At 37.8% G+C, this 18,403-nt stretch overlaps 1 protein-coding gene across 18 annotated transcripts in view; it reads left to right on the top strand.

Moving 5' to 3' along the window:
• BNC2 (basonuclin zinc finger protein 2) overlaps positions 1-18,403 on the top strand; it is a 402,482-nt gene that overhangs the window by 157,448 nt on the left and 226,631 nt on the right. For 12 of the 18 annotated variants that reach the window (XM_081151987.1, XM_081152000.1, XM_081151996.1 and 9 more), the window contains one exon: positions 8,800-8,883. The exons of the other annotated variants lie outside the window; for them this stretch is intronic. In XM_081151987.1, the coding sequence (XP_081008113.1) occupies positions 8,800-8,883 (84 nt within the window). The remainder of the gene's footprint in view (positions 1-8,799; positions 8,884-18,403) is intronic. 18 annotated transcript variants of the gene reach the window in all.

Genomic DNA, 18,403 nt, shown 5'->3' with positions numbered 1-18,403 from the left:
CTCTGACCGGGAGTTGAACCGGGATCTCCTGGATCTTAGGTCGATGCTCAGTCGCTGAGCCACACCAGCTGGGCAGGAATATTAAATTGATAGTTTGTGGGGAACTCTAAACGTCACCTAGGAGAATATGTTTGGCAGTTGGAGGGGGTGGTATGTGGTACTGGTTGGCAAGTGTGGAATGATAAAGTTAGGATTATCACTTACAAGTTATGGCAGATGTCTGAGTGTGCTTTTATTAGAAATGATCTGGAAGGTTTATGGGGGTGCTGCTAAGGGATTAAAAGGGAAGAATGAACAGACTTTCAGAAATTACTTGGTTTGGTAAGTAAGGAGAAGGCTCTTAATCATGATTAATATTACTGAGTCTTTGTGAATGGGATTGACATTGCAAAATATAGCAAAGTCGGGGAGTGGTAGTAAAGAAAGGGTAGTAATGAACCCATTTGCTTAGCTTGTTTTAGCTCAAGGTGCTAACTGGACACTTGGAAATTTCTAGTTGGAGCTTTAAAGTGTAGGACTAAAATTTACATGAGAGGTAAGGAATAGGAATTTGGGACTGTTCCCATACAGGTGGCAGATGAAACCAGGGAAGAGCATCACATCACTAACAGGAGGGCATGTAGAGGGAAAAGGGTAGTTTATAGTATTTTTGATCATTAGGTAAGTCAGTGACATAAGTAGCTCTGTGTGGCCATTAACACCAAAAACATAAAAAAAAGAAACATCATGTGTTTTATCATTTATAAAACATTCTGTTGTCTACTACTTTTAGCTTCTAAAACCACTAGATTTCAGGAGTAAAATATTTTCACTTTGGGAAAAAAGTACCTTATTTTATAAGATCCCAAAGGAAAATATAGGAAACTTCCTTTTACTTAATCTTCTGAGCGCATCCTCAACCCTCAGTAACAGAGATACCATTGGTGGGAAAGATTTATATTCATTTCATTTTTTAAACTGGTACAGAATACCTGCAGCTTTTCATCTCCCCTAGATCTCACCCCAGTTGAGATAAGTGCATTTAGGATAGGGGTGTTGGAGTTAGAGGGAGGGTGGGTATTCCATAGAAATCAACATTGCATGCTTTTGTGCATTTTCTCTTTTTAGTCTGGGATCCTCAGCAGGCTTGGAGGGGGAATTGTGCAGGACACAGTATAGCTTAGACGTTTGAGTTGGGGAAGTTTTTACTGTATGGAACAGCAGGACTGAATCTGCCTTCCCGTTTCCTTTCTTAACATTATCTGTGTTCAAACTTTGCATGCAAAGAAAACCATGTTGATTCATTCATCTTCTGCATGCTGTATTATGAGCTTTGGTAGTGTGGTAAAGGCTTCCCTGGCTCTCCTGTTAACAGCAGTGGGAATTTTTCTGGTCAGTTGGTGCTATCTGTGGCTTTCCTTTAGACTCCCTCTTCCTGTCAAATGGGACAAGGGGCTTGTCCAGAGGAACCTGCATCTCTAGCTAACCACTGTGCATTAAGTCTAGTATTACATGCTTTCATTTCTTAAACCAAGTATGGATACTTAAACTTTTTAAAAAAAACTATAAGAAGTTTAATGTAGGTGGTTCAGTGGGTAACTGGAGATGTTGAGTTTTTTTGGAATAATATTTTTCATTGTCTGGCACATAACACATTTCTTCTATCCTATTTCATTCCTCAGACTCCCTTTTCTACACTCATTCATTTTTCTATCACTTTTTCCTCTCTAGTGTGTTAAATTTAGGAAGGAAAATAAAAACCCTTTTGATTTGTCCCGTTTTGTGCCTTTGATGAAGTAAGGTCAAGTTAAATGCACCTATTTCCTTCGAAAGTGAACTCCTTTCTAAAAAAAACGCCACCCCCTCAACAAAAAAAAATTCAGGGGCTTGGTGATCATTACTTGGTAGCCTCTTACCCCTCATTAGAAATAGTTAAATTCATCCTCATTCTCTTTGAGGTGGAAAACCAGGGAGAGAAGCTGAGCGGAGCAAGTGCAGTGGCAAAGTTAAGGGTGACCTGGATCATTTCAAAGTGCTTTTAGTTTAAATGCTTAAGTTAGCGTCTGTCCCCAAATCATTTCCTTCTAATGTTTGTGGCATATTGTGGAGTTGGCCATACCACTGCTCTTAAGTGGCTTAATCGTTTTGGCTTTCTCTTTAAAGGGTCTGCTTTTCTGACATCCCCTCTCTCCTTCACAGAGTGAGATTTTGGGAGATCCTGGATCTTATGTCCTGATGTCTGCTTCTTTCTTCCCTTGGTTTTTGTTAGGCTGTCTTTTCTAAAACCAAGTTATCATCTAGAGAGCTTTTGTCTGACCATTTCTCTCTTGGTTTTCTAGTTTATTTAAGCTAGAGATTCTTAAACACCTGATCACTAAGAACAAATGGCTGGGCTCCACGCCCAGAGGTTCTGTCACAGTAAGCCTCAGGCGGGGCCCTCGAAATGTATTTCAAACAACTTCCCAGGTGATCTGATAATGTTCCTCGGCTGAGGAGTACACCTTGAACCACTGACCTGAAATATTGGTCTATCAGTTTGCTATTTATTGTTTTGTTTTCCAAAAGAGTAGCATTTCTTCAGATTTTATTCACCCATGTTTTCTGGAAACTCCTTATTTCTAATTCATAGGTCAAGCCACTAGCATGAAAGAGAACTCAGCAAATAACCTTATGTTTTAATTGTGAAGGGCTTGGCTGGGGTATGAGTGGCAGAGAGTGAAATGGGACACTGCTTACAACTTCCCCCAGTGAAGACTTCAATGGTCAGTTTCTCTGAGCCTGGATACATCTTACATTCTTTCTCAACTCAGCATTCCAGGAAGCCTTCTAAAAGTTGACTGAGCTGGCCCCTAATTGAGACTAATTGAATAGCTATACTTTTTTAGTTTCCCTAATTGCTTATATTATTCCTTTGACACCTGAAGCTTGCTTCCCTCCTCCCAAATTCCTTCCCTCACTGTCTCAAACTTCTCAGCCCTCATGAGAGTAGTGTGTGCTGTTGGGAGATGTCTGAGAAAGTATCATTTACTTATCCTGTGTACCTGTGGTGTGCTTAGTTAGATGACGTGTCATCTCCTTCAGCCTTGCCAACCCTACGCAGTAATTATAATTATTCCCACTTTACAGATGTAGGAAACAAGGCCCTGCATTGGTAATTAACTGACCAACTTTACCAGATACTGCTGGGATTTAAACAGAGGTCTAACTCCAAAGCCAGTGCTTTTTTCATATTTCTTGCCTTTAGGATAGTTGGCATTGAGCCTCAGGGGCAGAAAGGAAGTTAACCTGGGCATATATAAGCATACTTGAAGTTTTACTTAATGTCAGTTGTTAGATTTGGCAGTATATATGCTCATAAGCAGAAAGCTGGGGTGTTCAGTTTCTAAAATTCTGAATTAAAAGAATGATTGTAAGCCAATTGAAAAGAATCTAATTCTGTGCTTTGTTTTCTTAATATAAAACCCTTCCATGGCACAGGTATAAATAGCTTCATTTTCTTTAGTGCTAAAAGTCATGTAGAACAAGATTTGGAAAATAAATGGACTCTCGGTAAAACACTAGCATAGTAGTTGAGAGGACTTTGTCGTAATTTCAGTTCTATCCAATTTATCAAATGGGGAGGAAGACAGTAGCGATAGACCACAGTTATCTTGTTTAAAAATAAAAAGGGTGGGATGGAAATTATACTGCCCTTTACTTGTCTGATGTGGGAATTAATAAATATTATGTATAAAGCCCTTTGAGCACTCTGGAAGGAAGAGACTGTAATTTTAGCATTATTCATGTTCCATTAAGTTCCTCAGGGTGTCACCAGGGAAGAGAGATTTTTACCTTTTATCCTACACTTCACAATATAAAAACAAGGTATCTGTGTTATTTGTGGTGGCAAAAATCTCCTGTAATTGTACCTGCAGAGGTTGCTCCTATCAAGGAGCCTAGGGCCCTGTTTGGCAGCTCACCCAAGAGGATGAGCTCCAGAGGCAAAAAGCGAGTGAACCTCAGTTGCAGTCCTGGCTCCTGTGAGGATGCTGTGTCTCCCCACCCCCAGTCATCTTCTGTGTCCGTCTACCTGTTGAGTAGCAGAATCACATGCTTGACCCTTTTCTGTTCTTTAGCCTCTCATCCTGATCCTGTTAGCTCATTGTTCTGGGATGACACCAGAGGGGCCTGTCCGCTGTCATTCTCCATTCTTATATATCTCTCATCCTTATTGTGTTCCCGTTCATACAACCCTGTCTCATCTGTAAGAATGAGCATAGTTCTGGCCACTCCCTTTTGGAAAATGGATAAATAACTGTTTTGACTCACTAGTAGCAGAGACCAGTAAGCAGTGTTTTCATTGTTAAGCTTTGGGTTTATATAGTTAGTCCTTCTGAGTCTTAGCCTGGGGTTCCATGGTTGAGAAAGTTTAGTCTTGGAATGTTGTCTTTTAGGTAAATTGTAATCTGAAAAATTAGAATATAAGATAACTGCACATCCAGCAACTCAGCTCACCTTCCTGTATTTCAGCTTTTCCATTCATTTATTTTGCAGCAGTGTGTTTAGAATACATATCCTCATCTTTACTGTGGTGGGTAATTAATTTATTCCTTTCTCTGCTCTTTCTCACAACGGCTCCTGGCTAGCTTATTGTCAAATCCTTTTCACTTAATGGACTTCCTGAATTTTTTCTGTTATCTGAGTAATTTTTCCTTCTGCTTGGCATTGTCTCACCACTGAAATGACGCTGAAGTTCTATCAGTGCATTTCTTTGGCCTGGAACGTGACAGAGCTCGCACCCAGCTAAGTACCCCAGTCCTCTGAGAAGACTTGTTTTGGGTTTTCTCTCTCTCTTTATTTTTGAAAATCAGTTTTGTCTACCAATTCTCCAACTTCTTCTTGGGCTCAGATAGTTTCCCTTATGTCTTCACTGCTAGACTGAAGCCACCAAAACATGCACACTTCAGAACTGATCTGGGCTTGTGGCCAGCTTAGCTGAAGAGACTTGAGCTGACATGGGAGTCAGTTTGTTTATTTAGGCTGTGACTTTTATAGTGCCTATCAGGCAAGTGCCTACCTGAATGTTCAATGTTTAAAAATAAAATAAAATTTCAAATGGGCCCTGGCTGTGCAAGAAGCATCTCAGTTTCTATAAGCCCTTTTCTTGGTAACACATTTCATTTTCCAAGTTATTGTGTCTGTGCCTCTCTCTCCCTTTGTCCCCTTCATTACATCCACCTTATACCCCCATTCCACTTCAGATATTTTGAATGGTAGCTCCCATTTACAATGTGAGGCTTTTCCTCACAATGTGACTTCTTTTCAGAAATCTGGTCTCTAACAGTCTTTATGTGTGATCTCAGTAAACAAAGAACGTGTGTGTGTGTGTGTGTGTGTGTGTGTGTGTGTGTGTAGGAAGCTTGCCATATTTCCTCCCTGCCCCACAGAAAATGTGTTTTCTGGAAGCCCTTTTGACACTGAAGTGAATACCCACTGGCCCTCCCTTGCTGAATTCTCCGGAGAGGAGAGAGAGAGGCGTTTATGCTTGTTGTCATATCTTTTGTTTCTGCTGATTATACACAAAGTAAGTTGTAAATAGCTCTCTCACACACCATGATTCCTTTGAGGTATGAACAGGAGAGTAGATATGCACTCAGCTTCTGTCTACCCTGGGGATCCTAGAGGGTCCCTTTCAAGGCCTCTTACTTCCTGTTACAACACCAGGGAGTGAAATTTAGATGAGTACTAGACAATTACCCTCCCATAATGAAACCTGTGGCAGAATGTTTAGACACATTAGATGATCAGGTTAGTATTTTTCTTTCTTTTTAATTTAAATGTTTTTGTTACTTTAAAAGCAAAATATGCAGTGGTTCAAAAAAGAATTTTAAAAATTCCCTTAGTCTCCTTTTCAGGGATAAAAAAACCCCTGTGAACATTTTGCAAAAATCATTGTAGAACTTAGACACTGAAGGCTAGCATGAAGGAAAGTGGAATGAAGGAATTCCCCAAATCACTTTAAATTTTATATTCCAATGAAAACAGTGGTTGGGTATATACCATATCTTATTATCTTAATTTAAAATGGAGTAATAATAAGGATTTAGACAATTTATTTCTGCTGTTTCTGTCAATCATTTTTTTTTTTGACTGCTTTATAGCTAGCTGGTTAACAATGGAGGCTTCTAAATCAAAAGACCTAATTGTCTAGGTGTGTTGAATTATAATTAATTAGGCTATCAACTTTTATATCTTTCGTATTTTTCTTGGCACATTTTGATGAATTAGGAACCAGATAATGTCACTTGCCTTTTCCTTAAAAATTTTGCTGTCTGATAATCAATGACACTAATTGTCAGTGGGGGTGGGGGAGTATTGTTGGAAGGTGAACTTCTCAGTGGAACTGCAGTTTAGTTTGAATCTCAATTTCCTTGTCTTTAAAATATGGGAGTCCACTTTTTGGACACTTAGGGATTTTCTTCTGCTCTGAAATTCTAGGCATCTAACTATAGAGTGCTACCCACTTTCCTACTAATTCCTTTTGTGATCTGGATTATTGAAACATTCTAGTGGCCTGGTACAGTTTCCTCCCAACTTATTGACAAACTTTTTGTTTTCTCTCAGGAACTGTATTTCTAAGTGTCTGAGGTTGTAATAGTACTTGTTTAACTGTTTCGTTTCCTGTTGAGAGTGTTTATAAGATGCATTCTGTGAGAGGGAAAAAGGAACTAAAAACTTATTTGTGACATGGTCAAATAATATTAAGGTAAGTGGGAATTTGCTTTGTGTACATACATGAAATAAAGTATTGTTTACACTTAATTTGCACTATATACATTCTGGCTCATGGATTCTGCTTCAATCAGTGAAGTAGTCACATTTATTGAGGTTTTATAGGAAGCTCTTTTGGGGGTTTCATTTTGATATGGAATATTCTAAGATGAGTTTTTTCCAGTCCTTCTATTGCACCCTAGGGATAATTACTGTTGCATGACTCATTAGTGCTCCTCTGTGCGTCAACTGAGGGGTGGGATCCGCATTATTCTGTGTGTGACACAACACAGATGCACAGTGTCCCTCTTCTCCATGCCCCATTTCTTTCTCATTCCTCAAGTCAGAGGATCAGTTCCCCTTTACATTGCTTATGTTGTCCTGGACCAAAGAGCAAGTAGTCAGTCTTGGTTTCTGGTAACACCTTCTTTGTTTCCTTTGTCTTATTTGTAATTTCTTTCATATGAAACTTTAACAAATGCCCCCTAGAGTGAATGCCACTAAATGCAATTATTACATGTTTTCCGTTAACTTTGAAGTACATTCTCAGTCTGTCTTCCTCATTTTTTAAGTTTGGGCTGTGCAGCTTTCTAGCATGTGACTCTGAGCTAGTTATTTACCTGATCTAAGCTTTGGTATTTTCATTTGTCAAATGCAGATGCTCATATCTCATAAGATTGTTAAAAGGAAAAAAACACACACCAGGTTATTTCTGTGTGTAAGGTGCCCATATGGTGACTGGCTCATTTCAAGCGCTCAGTAAATGTGACCTCCCTTTCCTTTCCCTCTTGGGCTTCACTGGTGAAATTCCTGGGTAAAGAGTGGTTAATTTCAAAGACAGATGATATTCTGTCCCTTTGGCCTTATGGACATAGGCAGGAAGAAAGAACGAGACTTGAAAAGGAGAGTTGAATCTAAAATATTTGAAGAGTTGACTGAATGCTCTTAAAAAAATTAGTGATATTCACTAATGAACTTGCAAAATGAAGCTTATTGAAATTGTTTAAATTAGGAGAAGTGAACTGATTTATGGGTCAAAAAAAAAAAGGGGGGGAAATACTTTCTAAGGCAGCACGCTTGGCTGAAAAGTGATCTCTAAACAAAGAAAATTGATTGGCACAGATGATCATAATTGGAGTTTAAAAAAGAAAGAAAACAAAACACCAGAGGAGGACTTTGTTCGATAGGGAAAGAACACAGGTTAGGTAAAGCAGATTGAGGGATTGAGATTCTGATACATATGTATAGATATGTGATTAATGAAGATAGTGTATGTTTGGTATTATTGAATATTAGAGACATTTTTAAAAAGGAGAAAACAGGTTTAGATCACACATAAATCCTTTATTCCTTATCTTAAAAAGTCTACAATTAAGTAAGCAAGTTATAGTAGGCAGTATTTCAGGATGAGACTGACTCCTTATAATAAATAACTCACTTTTGAAAGGAAATTTTAGTGGCTTTCAATGTAGAATTCTAGAAACCAAGAGTCACTAAATTATAGCTGTTTCATTATTTTTATTATTAGAACAGACATAAAACTCCAATGCAATTTAAATATAGTAAGTAAATAAATAATAAATATTGATAAATAAACTCTGCCTTTGCTAACCTATACCAGGAACAGGAAAAATAAATTTGAATAGATATTTTAGGAGTTCAAAGAAACTTTAGGCATTATAGAATGCAATTTTCTTAATTCCCACATAAGAAAATGAAAAGACAGGAAAAATAATATCACCAAGCTTCTTTTCCCCCTTCCCTTATTTCCTTCCTCCATGCATTTTTACCTTTCTTCTCTCCTTCTTCTGCATGCTGTAAGTACAAGAAGGAATAAAATTTATGTGGATCTTTTGTTCTTGAAATTTACCTTCTTGGTAGTGAGTAAAGTAGGATGTGTGATATTTACAATATGCTTGACCTACTAAGTGTCAAAAACCTGTGAAGCCATGATGGCCTGTTTCAGATCTGCAGTTAGGATATCCCTGCTTCTGCCTGGGTCAAGTGTGTTTGTGTGCAGTTCTCAGCCTCCACACCCAGCACCTATCTAACTCAGCCGTATTCCCCCAGGTTCCAGTGGCATGTGCTGGCAGAGTGCTGGGTGCAGACTTCTGCCCAAACCTGGAGGAGCCAGACCAGAGGCTGGAAGTCCAGGTTGGAGTCTTATTGTTTTATCAGTTGGGGGTGGTGTGACAGAAACAGTGGCCCCCGAAGGCCATACCGATGTATCAGTGACATTAGGAGATGGACAACCATTGAGAAAAGTGTAAATGAGGGGCTAGTATAGTAGCATATGTGCAACAGAAAGCTCTTTTCAGGATAAGTTGTCTGTAGCTGGAGATCATTCATTTATTTATCTAAGAAGTAGTATATACTGCAGTGGATAAGACCATGGTTTCTGAAGGCTGGCTGCCCAGGTGACACAAGCTGCTCTGAGACCTTTGGCAAGTCACTCAACCTAACTGAGCTTTAGATTTCTTGTGTAAAATTGAGATCTACCACACAAAGTGATTATGAGGATTAAATGTTCTAATGTATACCTAGCAGTTAACATAGGGCTTGGCACGCAGCAGGTACTCTGGGAATATTAGCTCTCATCTTTTTAAGTCATCATAATCATGTGCTAAGCACTGCGCTAGGCACTGGGTTACACTGTGAGCAAGTCATGCTTCCTGCATTATGGTATCCTAGCTCAGGAGAATGGAAACCATTCAGCTGAGTACTGAATAAGAAAAATAGGACCTAATGATAAGTATCTTGCTTCTTCATGGATTGGGAGACATGTCCTCTGGCAAAGTACATTTTTATTAGCAAAGTACATTTTTGTGAAGGTATTGACTTGGAATTCAGTTCATTTTGGGTGGTCTTGAAGCAGTCAGAGCAGTTTGGTATATTAAAAATTAAAAATCTAAATATGATATCTTGGCCAAAGTAATGTCTCCACTTCCATGTACCTTTAAATATTTAAGGAATGTGTGTGTACCAGTGATGCAAAGATGCGGGCTGAAGTTACAACATGAATGTCATTCCCTAGCATGAGCAAACTCATAATATTTTTTTAGGACCTCCATTTGGCATCATTTTCTAAAAATTTTAGACTTACGGGATGAGCATAGTGAGTTTAGTTTTAAAGCATTTTACTGATTTAGATGCCCCACATGAGAAAAGAGAATAGTTAAAAAAATTACTTCTTCGCAGTGGGAGTGAAGGTAGAATTGGTGGTAGGAGGTTTCAGTTTTTATGGTACTGAAGGGTACACCATCTCTTGCACACCTGCTCTTGGACTAGGAAGACCACCTGAGCTCTTCAGTGTCACAAGCTGGTACTGTCTGGGTGGTGTATGGCTATGATACAACAGAAAAGCAGGTGTGACACATCTGAGACATGATCGTGTATTTCCCAGTTTTAGAAAGTTAACAGCTTGTGTGTGACACATAAATGCAGAGTGATGGAAGACTTTTTGTGGAGAATAGTCTGATCCGTGACCTCTTTGGGTAGGACAATTGATGATCTTCAAACATATCACCTGGAATGGTCTGTCATGGGTGGCTGTTGGATCATTTGTTTTTGAACCTTGAGTTATGGTGCAAAGAGCAATGGATTTTGCAGATGTGAGTGTGTGAGGTAAAACTGAAAGAGACCAATGGAGCCCATTATTATGACATACCAAGGGAGAAAATGTATATTTACAAGTTTAAGTGAAACTCCGGTTGTAGGTAATGAAACAGATTGTAGAGTTGACAGTTCGGCGTGGGCCTTGCAACGAAGACCAAGCTCCTGGGCAAAGAAATGAAAGTGCCCATTTTATTGGATTCCTCCTCTTGCAACACTATTTTGGCAGACTGAGTTGGAAAGGTAGAATCTGTCAAAAGATAGTCAACTATGGTGAATTAACTGGGACCCACTTCAGCCATTTTCTTTTATTTTCCTCTTCCTTTCTAAATATGGCTTCCATACATTTTAATAATACCTAGTATATATCCATATTCTGTCAGTCATCATAAACATGATACTTAATATGTTCTTCACCAGCTAACAATTCTAGGAAGTAGTTTTTAGCTTGGAGTCCTTTTATCCTTGCCATGGAATGTATTCTGGTGTTTGGTTCCCCTCTCCTCCCCGCCTTTACAGAAATGAGCCATTTCTTATTTTTTAGTCCAACTTTGCACTCCAGGGGACTCACTCTAGGACTTGCCAGGGTCATCACAGTCATTTATTTTCCCACTTGGACCTCAGGCTTTTCTCCAGGGCCAGACACTATAACTGCCAGAGGATTTGCTATTTGGCCTCTTGATTCTTTGAATAACCTCTTGGGCACCTTGATTTAGGAGCAACCGTTTGGATCTTTTCCTAGGAAGGATTTTTATTTAGACACACAGCACCCATATCTGGTCTGCTTTTACATTTAACTGACATGAGTTTTCATGACTGGTGGAGTCCCTTCCTGTTCTTACCTGCTTCCTTTTAACCTTTTCCTTTTATCCCTAAAATTTGAGATGACTTAGCAACGTTATTGTTTAATAATCCCAAGATTCCTGATACTCTTTCATGAATATACCTTTGGTTTTGAATGATCATAATCCTTGAAGCCTGTACCTGACTTAACTTTTGCAAGGACATCTGCTCTCTTTTTGTGTGGGTGTTAATATGCTTGATTTAGAAAAGTAGCTAGAAATCAAGACTTTGATTCACTGTCTAACTTCGTTGATTTTCTTCAATGGCTTTTGAAACTGCTTTTCAGCTGGGGAGGTTAACTGATGTCAAGCAGCTGAAAATTGTGTTTGTATATAATTGTTTTATAGGAAATGGTTATACTCGTTTAGACTCCTTTAATTGCTATTAAATATTTTATTTTTAATCAGAGAAAAGTTACTTTTTTAGTCTAACTGTGCCTCATCATGTATTACGTTGTTACAGTAGGCCCAGCACATTTCCTTTCTTGTTTGGGAAACTCTCGAGATGTGGGGTTTGACTTGATATTTCTCACCACTAAAGTGCTTAGAAAATTAGAGTAAATAATGAACCAATATTTCAGTACCAGATTAGACACAATTTACTGTGATGTTTCATAAACCACAGACTCCTTTCTTCTGTGAATGCGTGAAGGATCACTTTTTTTTTCCAGACATACCGGGGTGCAAGTGTAAATTTCCATAAAATTTAAATGAGGTGCTTCCTGTAATTAATGAACAATTGTGGCTGCTCTCTAGTCTGCATTGTAATTAACCGTGATCAGGCTTGTTTAGTGATGACACTGTTCCTGTAATAATTTGACAAGCTACTGTGAATTTGCCAGGCTATTAAACAACCTGCAGCATTCACTTCTGGAATCACAGGGACGAGCTTGGCGGCTGCTGCTAGTTAAATGCAGCATAAGGGTGGACCAAAAGCTGCCCATTGAAGTCTAATAGATCACCGTGAACATATTTAAATTTCTATGATTTTGGAGAAGTTAATTAATTTTGTGCAGGGTGTCTTGAAAACTTTTTATTACATGATAAACCTACTGAGGCAAACCTGGTCATTTTTTTGAATTCATAGTGAAGCGAGCAATTTTTTTATATTGTTATCACCAGTGTGTACTAAACAGAGAAACTGAGATTTCCTCTTCCTAGCCTATTAAATAGGTATATTATTTTTTTTAAAAACCAACAAACAGTTTTCTCCCCAAATTCATTCACAACATCCCTCAATTTTAAGTCCACTGTTTTTTGTTTCTTTTAAGTGTGTGTTAGAAATAACAGATGACTTTGTGCTAAACACAGTCATGTCACAGGTAGAGTGAGTGATGTAAATGGACTGGTAGACTTATGTCCATGGTCACTAGTGCACCCGCCTTCCCCAGCCCCCCTTCAGGTTAAGAACTGTTCAAAACGTTACTGTCTAGTTACTGTGGTGTCTTTCATTCAGATTCTGTTTATTGACTAAACCACAAGGATTCCTGCCCAAAGTACCAGGCGGTCTATGCTTGACTGATTTTGATTTTCTAACATCAGCCCTGGGGTTTATTTGAAAAATGTACATACACTGCAGCTTTAACAAGTCAAGTGACTGCATGTTTTTGACCATGGAGTAGAGTATATCTGAAGATCATTAAATTTAGTGGGGGTAAGGAGGGGTGGAGAATAAGTGTAGTAGTCATTGTACCATTGCCGAGTGTGTGTGTGTGTGTGTGTGACACATGGTTTTTGTCTTTTCATCTTCTCCAAGAGCCAGAAAGTTTCCTGCCGTTCTCTTTCCAGCTATTGACAAATGATTGCCAGATGTGAGATCTTTGCAGTGCTCTTTCCCTCAGCAAACCTGCAGCGATGGGATATTTGATTCTCCCTTGCCCATTTCATCTCCTTTCCACATCTGCCAGGGACACACAAGCAATACATCCCTCCATGAGAGTTTAAAGTTTATTCAGCTCCTTTTCCCCCTTCGATAAAGTGTTTGGAGACAACAGAATGAGGTCCATATGACTCTTTCTCAACTTCACTACATGAAATTCGTTGTTTATTTTACTTATCTACCTCTCAGTAATTGAATATTTCATTTTAGTTTTGGTCCATGGAAAATTTGATGCAACTCAGGGAGTGCTAAGAGTTTCCTATTGTTGTCTGGTTGCTGCAAGTATGCTATCAATACAGCTTCTCTCTGATCCCTCAATTCTGATAGAAACTAGACTGTTGGTTTCATAGGACATCCTAGGAAAGTAATTTTAATAAACAACTGTCAAAATATTAAGTGTAGCATGTCTGGTAAAATTCAGTAGTCATTTAAGATTAAAAAAGCCATCTGTGAGAGGGAAAATTTAGCTTGTTTGGCTTGATTAGCTTACCTTGTGTTTGTGTCCATTGTCAGAGTTGAAATGGATGAGGTCCTAGTTTTAATCCCAAATAGCTTATAAAAGAGAAAGTACACTGAGTTTTGGAGGCATCTGAAATTAGCCTGTGTAGGCCACACACATAATCACTACCATGCACAGAAGCCTTTTGCATCTGCTTGGAATCTGTATTGATACAGATTTTTTCTCATCTTAGTTTAAAAATATTTTCCAAAATGCTCTTATAGCTTATGTTCATACTATAGGGTGGGCTGACACAGGTGGCCCTTCAGTTTTCTTATTACACTTTTTGGCAAACGAAAAGGCCCCTTATTCCCTGAATAAGATCAGCATTTTTTTTTTAACATTTAAAAAATAATCCATAAAATGTCTGCCACATGTTCGCTAGTTGATGGAAATGTTTTCCAAATTAGAGCACTAGTATTGGATTCTTACTGTTACAGTGCTAGTGTGTTTACTATTTCTGATACCCTCTTAGCTACCTGTGATTATTTTTTATGTGAAATTCAAATGACAAATATAAGATGCTGTTTCTGAATTTTTATACTGAGGAAAAATTTTTGTTGTTGTTAAGGAAAGAAGTACATGGCTTTGCCCATACTAGAATCAAAAAAGCAAAAGTGTGAAGTCTGCTTTTCAGTGTGTTCTTTAAAAAAATTAACAAAACCTAGCAGGAACAAAAACAAAAAAGCCAACAGACTCTAAAAAGACTAACTCCTGCTAAACTCAAGAAAAAGAGGTAAATGAGACCTATCAAAATGTTTACATGAAATGTGTTCAACTTTTCATATATCAATTATATTATACCTCAGGAAAGCTTAAAAAAAGAAAAGGGGTGAAACTGTTATACAACATTTTGGAAACTTGTGGTTAACAGTTTGCTACTGGAAGTGTCTGTTGAATATTAGAGGAAAATTGTCGTTGAAGACGTAGACAGTGATAAACTGTTCAAACTGTTCACTATAAAAAACATGATGATGATTAAGATTAATGTGTTAAGTTTAAACAACGCCCCCAAAACAAAATTAACCAAAATCAAAAAGCATCCCTGTGAAGAGGTTTATATTTTTATTGTCCTTTGTCGTTCCCCCAGGACTGACGCCATGCGAGGCACCTTTAGTGGATGCCAGCGCCTGGGAAGGTGGAGGTGAAGAGTTCTTTCATAAAACAACAAGGTTAGGAACTCGTGTGGCAGGAGCCAAGTTCCTCTGAGTTTAGATCACTTCACATAATTTGCCCTCGTTAATGCATTTGCTGGTGTCTCATGCCTTCTTGCTTTTTCCTCAACATGGTTACTCTGGGAGGCAGAGAGGTGCTAAGCAATGGAGGTGTCATCCGGCCTGCCATACCTAGGGAACGTCCTTCAGAGGACGACTTGTCACCAGCCGTCAGAGAAGAGAGTGGCTTTGTGGTCTCCGAACATCTGGCAGTGCTGCACAGGAAGCTGAGGGGGTGTCATTAATTGTGATGAAATAATTTAAACCATCAGGAATAAATGAGGCTGTTAAGCTAAGTTCAGATTCCATTTGCCATGCACATGTGTCTAGCAGCCTGTGTGCAGTTAAAAAAAATTGAATTATATTAGCTCATGAGTAGAAGTGAAACAGATACTGTAAATGAAACAAGTTGCTGTGTAGTGATGACATCGTGTTGAACCACTTCACAGAGTTGCAGTTTGTAGGATCGATATATTGAAAGTGGTACATTATTTAATTAATTTTTATATAAAAGCATTGTTATGGTATTGAGGGATTATATAGTAAGGATCAGTGGTTTATTGGAGCACAGGGAAGATGGGTGGGTGGATTGGTAGAAAGAAGCCATCAGATCAAGGTGGGGTGGGTGGTGGTCTTCTCCTGCTAAGCCAGGCTGAATTGATGCACAGCTTACCTTTCTATGAAATCTGGCTTTGAATACAGTATTTGGTGCCATTGCTTTGCATACAGACTCCAGGCTAGAGGACAGTTTCTCTTTGATGACCAATTTTGGATATCCTTTTGAGAGCTTCTGATACTTTGGACACACCTATGTTGCTTTCTGGAAAATAAAAACAACTGTTTTTGATAATATGGTTACTACTCAAGCATATGCACATATTTTTAAGGCTTTGCACAATCAGTGAAGACTGGTTTCAAATGTAATTTTCAGGCACTGTGGAAAGAGGCAGCCCTAATTTCTTTACAAAGGAAAGACTGTCAGGTTTGGAATGTCGGGACATCTCTGAGGTTTTGAGCACTAAACTGAGCAATGGTGTGTAGGTTCCAAAGTACATTTCTAAAATAAGTCATTCCTTTTACACATAAGCAGAGTTTTCAAACTTGAACTTTTATTAAAAAATAAACATGAGAATTTGAAAAATAAAATGAGACTGTTTAGTTATGGAAAGCATTTTTTAAAAACCACGGGAGAGGTAATCCCTCTGTCAGATAGAGGCGATGGTCCAGAGCTCCGGCAAGCCTTGGACAAGAGCCATTGCACTACAGACCTGATCTCACTTTCCTTGGTCAGGCCCCTCTCTACCTCACGGCCTTTCTCTTTTCCCTGTGTGTCTCCTTTTTTCTTCTTTTCCTTTGACTTCTCCATTTTCTGCTTCCCCTCCCTTATTTTTACTTTTGATTTTTATCCTTTTACATTCGGTTTTTCATAACCTTGTTTCATTCTTCAGCCTCCATAGACATGAACTGCAATTGTGTTTTCATTAGTAGTCTTAGCTTTCCTGTTACTAGTTAAAAGATCGATCTCCACAGTTACTTAAATTGTAAACTTATAAAATTTGGGGTGCATTTTTACATATACTTGTGTGACCATTGGCGGATTTTTCTAAGGAATGTGAATGAGCCTTAATTTGTTTTTTGAAAAGTATGAATTCAGAATGCTCACTAAATTGTCCTTTTCCCTGGACTCTTGAATGGAATTATTATTGATGAAAGGCAAAAATTGGGGGCCCCAACTCACTGTTATCCTCCTTACCCTGATCTAGGAGGAAATCATTCAAATGGGAAGCACTTGAGTTTCCTGACTTTAAACTTGCTTGACGTCTCATAGAGTAACCAGTGATTAGAATATTGCTCCTGGTGTTTTGATCTTTGGATTTTACTTTAATTAATGAAATGAGTTAGGAAGACTTGAGTTCTTTAGGACTATCTTCTAGGCATTGTTGGAGAGATTGAAGGATATAATGCATGAATTTAAGGCACTGTGCCTAGCACGTAGCTGATAGTGAATGCATTATTGTTGTTATATAAATGTATTTAACTAGCTTCTGTTGGCTAAGCAGATAAAAGTTAGGAAGAATTTTTTCCTGAAAATTTCATAAATCTTGACTATTTAAATATATTTATCTTTAAACAGTTTTATCATTTCCCCCCAAGGATAAGGATCCAAGGTGAACACAGAATGTTTTGAACTAGGTACCCATGTGGTTTTTTTCCCTTTACATGGAAGAAATCACTGCATTCCATAGTGCATTTATTTGTTTCTCGAAACAAGAAAATAATAGTACACTAAGTTGTTTAAAGTTGTCTTTCACAAGTGTCTTAGCAAATCCTTACAGATAAAAAATAGTTTCATGAACTTAAGATATTTCCCCCCATTTAAAAATTTTGGTGGAGTGTTGACTAGATACCCCTACATATTTTCAGGACTGTTGTATTCTTATGCTGTTGTTAGCATTATTCTCTCTGCTTAAGTAGCATTAAATTACTAGATTCTGTATCTTGAGCTCTAAATTTCAGGTACATTATGGATTAAATAACCCTCGGTTGAATGGTTTGAGAATTTAACTACATTCTGTACTCTCTCCCAATACCACTGTTTCTATAAGAGAATTTAATTTAGATTTCAGATTATCAATTTAACATAAAGCTGTTCATGTTGGGAACTTTCAGTATTAGCATAAGAAATGTTGAATAAGATGCTTATTTTTACTTTAAGTTCCTAAGTCCTAGTGGCTTCATAGAAGCTTCATAGAAGGAGAAAGAAAAGAAGAAAACAAGAACTATTTTAATTCTTGGCTTGAATAGAATTATGTGTTTGTGTGGGAGCATGTGCATGTATATGATTCTGTATATACATACAATGTATATCTTACTACATATGAATCTATATTTTTATGTTTATAAGAATAGCAATGTTTTATTTGCAAATTTTGTTGGAGTTAGTCATAGTGAATAATTTACATTGGGAACACGTCTACCTACCTCCACCCACAAAAGAAAGAAAATTTTTTGTTGTTGTTGTTTGGCCAGTTAATACAATTTCAACTTGTAAGAATTCATTAGACTTTTCTTTAGACTCAGTATTTTTTTTTTTGGTATGGCTTTAAAATTTAAACCTAGAAATTATCTGATGTTGTATAATCTAATGTCTTAATTGTACAGATTTGAAAACCAAAGCCTGGAAGTTTTAAAAGACTCACCCAAAATTATATAGTTAGAAAAGCATTTTTCATTTCTGAAGTGTCAAAACCCTTACAATATTGTTTACTGGTTTTTATCCCTTTAGAGTTTATAAGTATATAACAGTGTTCAAAATTTCTTCTTGTCACAGAAAATTATTTAACTCAGTGTGTCCTTTGTTCTCTGTGATCGTAGTGGAAATGAATAAAGAATGCAAAGGGGCTACATTTTGAGGTACCACAGTATTGATCTTAACAGGTTTCCCTATGGAAACAGCAGATTTTTCTGCCTAATGTAGAAAATGAGCTAACTTGATGCTAAGAAATGGAATGTTTGGGCCTGGCTTTTTTCTTTTCTTTCTTTTATCTTATGTCAGCATAGAATTTAGGTGTTGGACAAAAGCTAATTGTTTAACATTAAGGAATGCAAATAATCCATTTAAATAATC

The sequence above is a fragment of the Miniopterus schreibersii genome (assembly GCF_964146895.1).
Source record: "Miniopterus schreibersii genome assembly, chromosome: 11".
In the NCBI taxonomy this organism is placed as follows: domain Eukaryota; kingdom Metazoa; phylum Chordata; class Mammalia; order Chiroptera; family Miniopteridae; genus Miniopterus; species Miniopterus schreibersii.
This window is presented reverse-complemented; position numbering and strand designations above follow the sequence as displayed.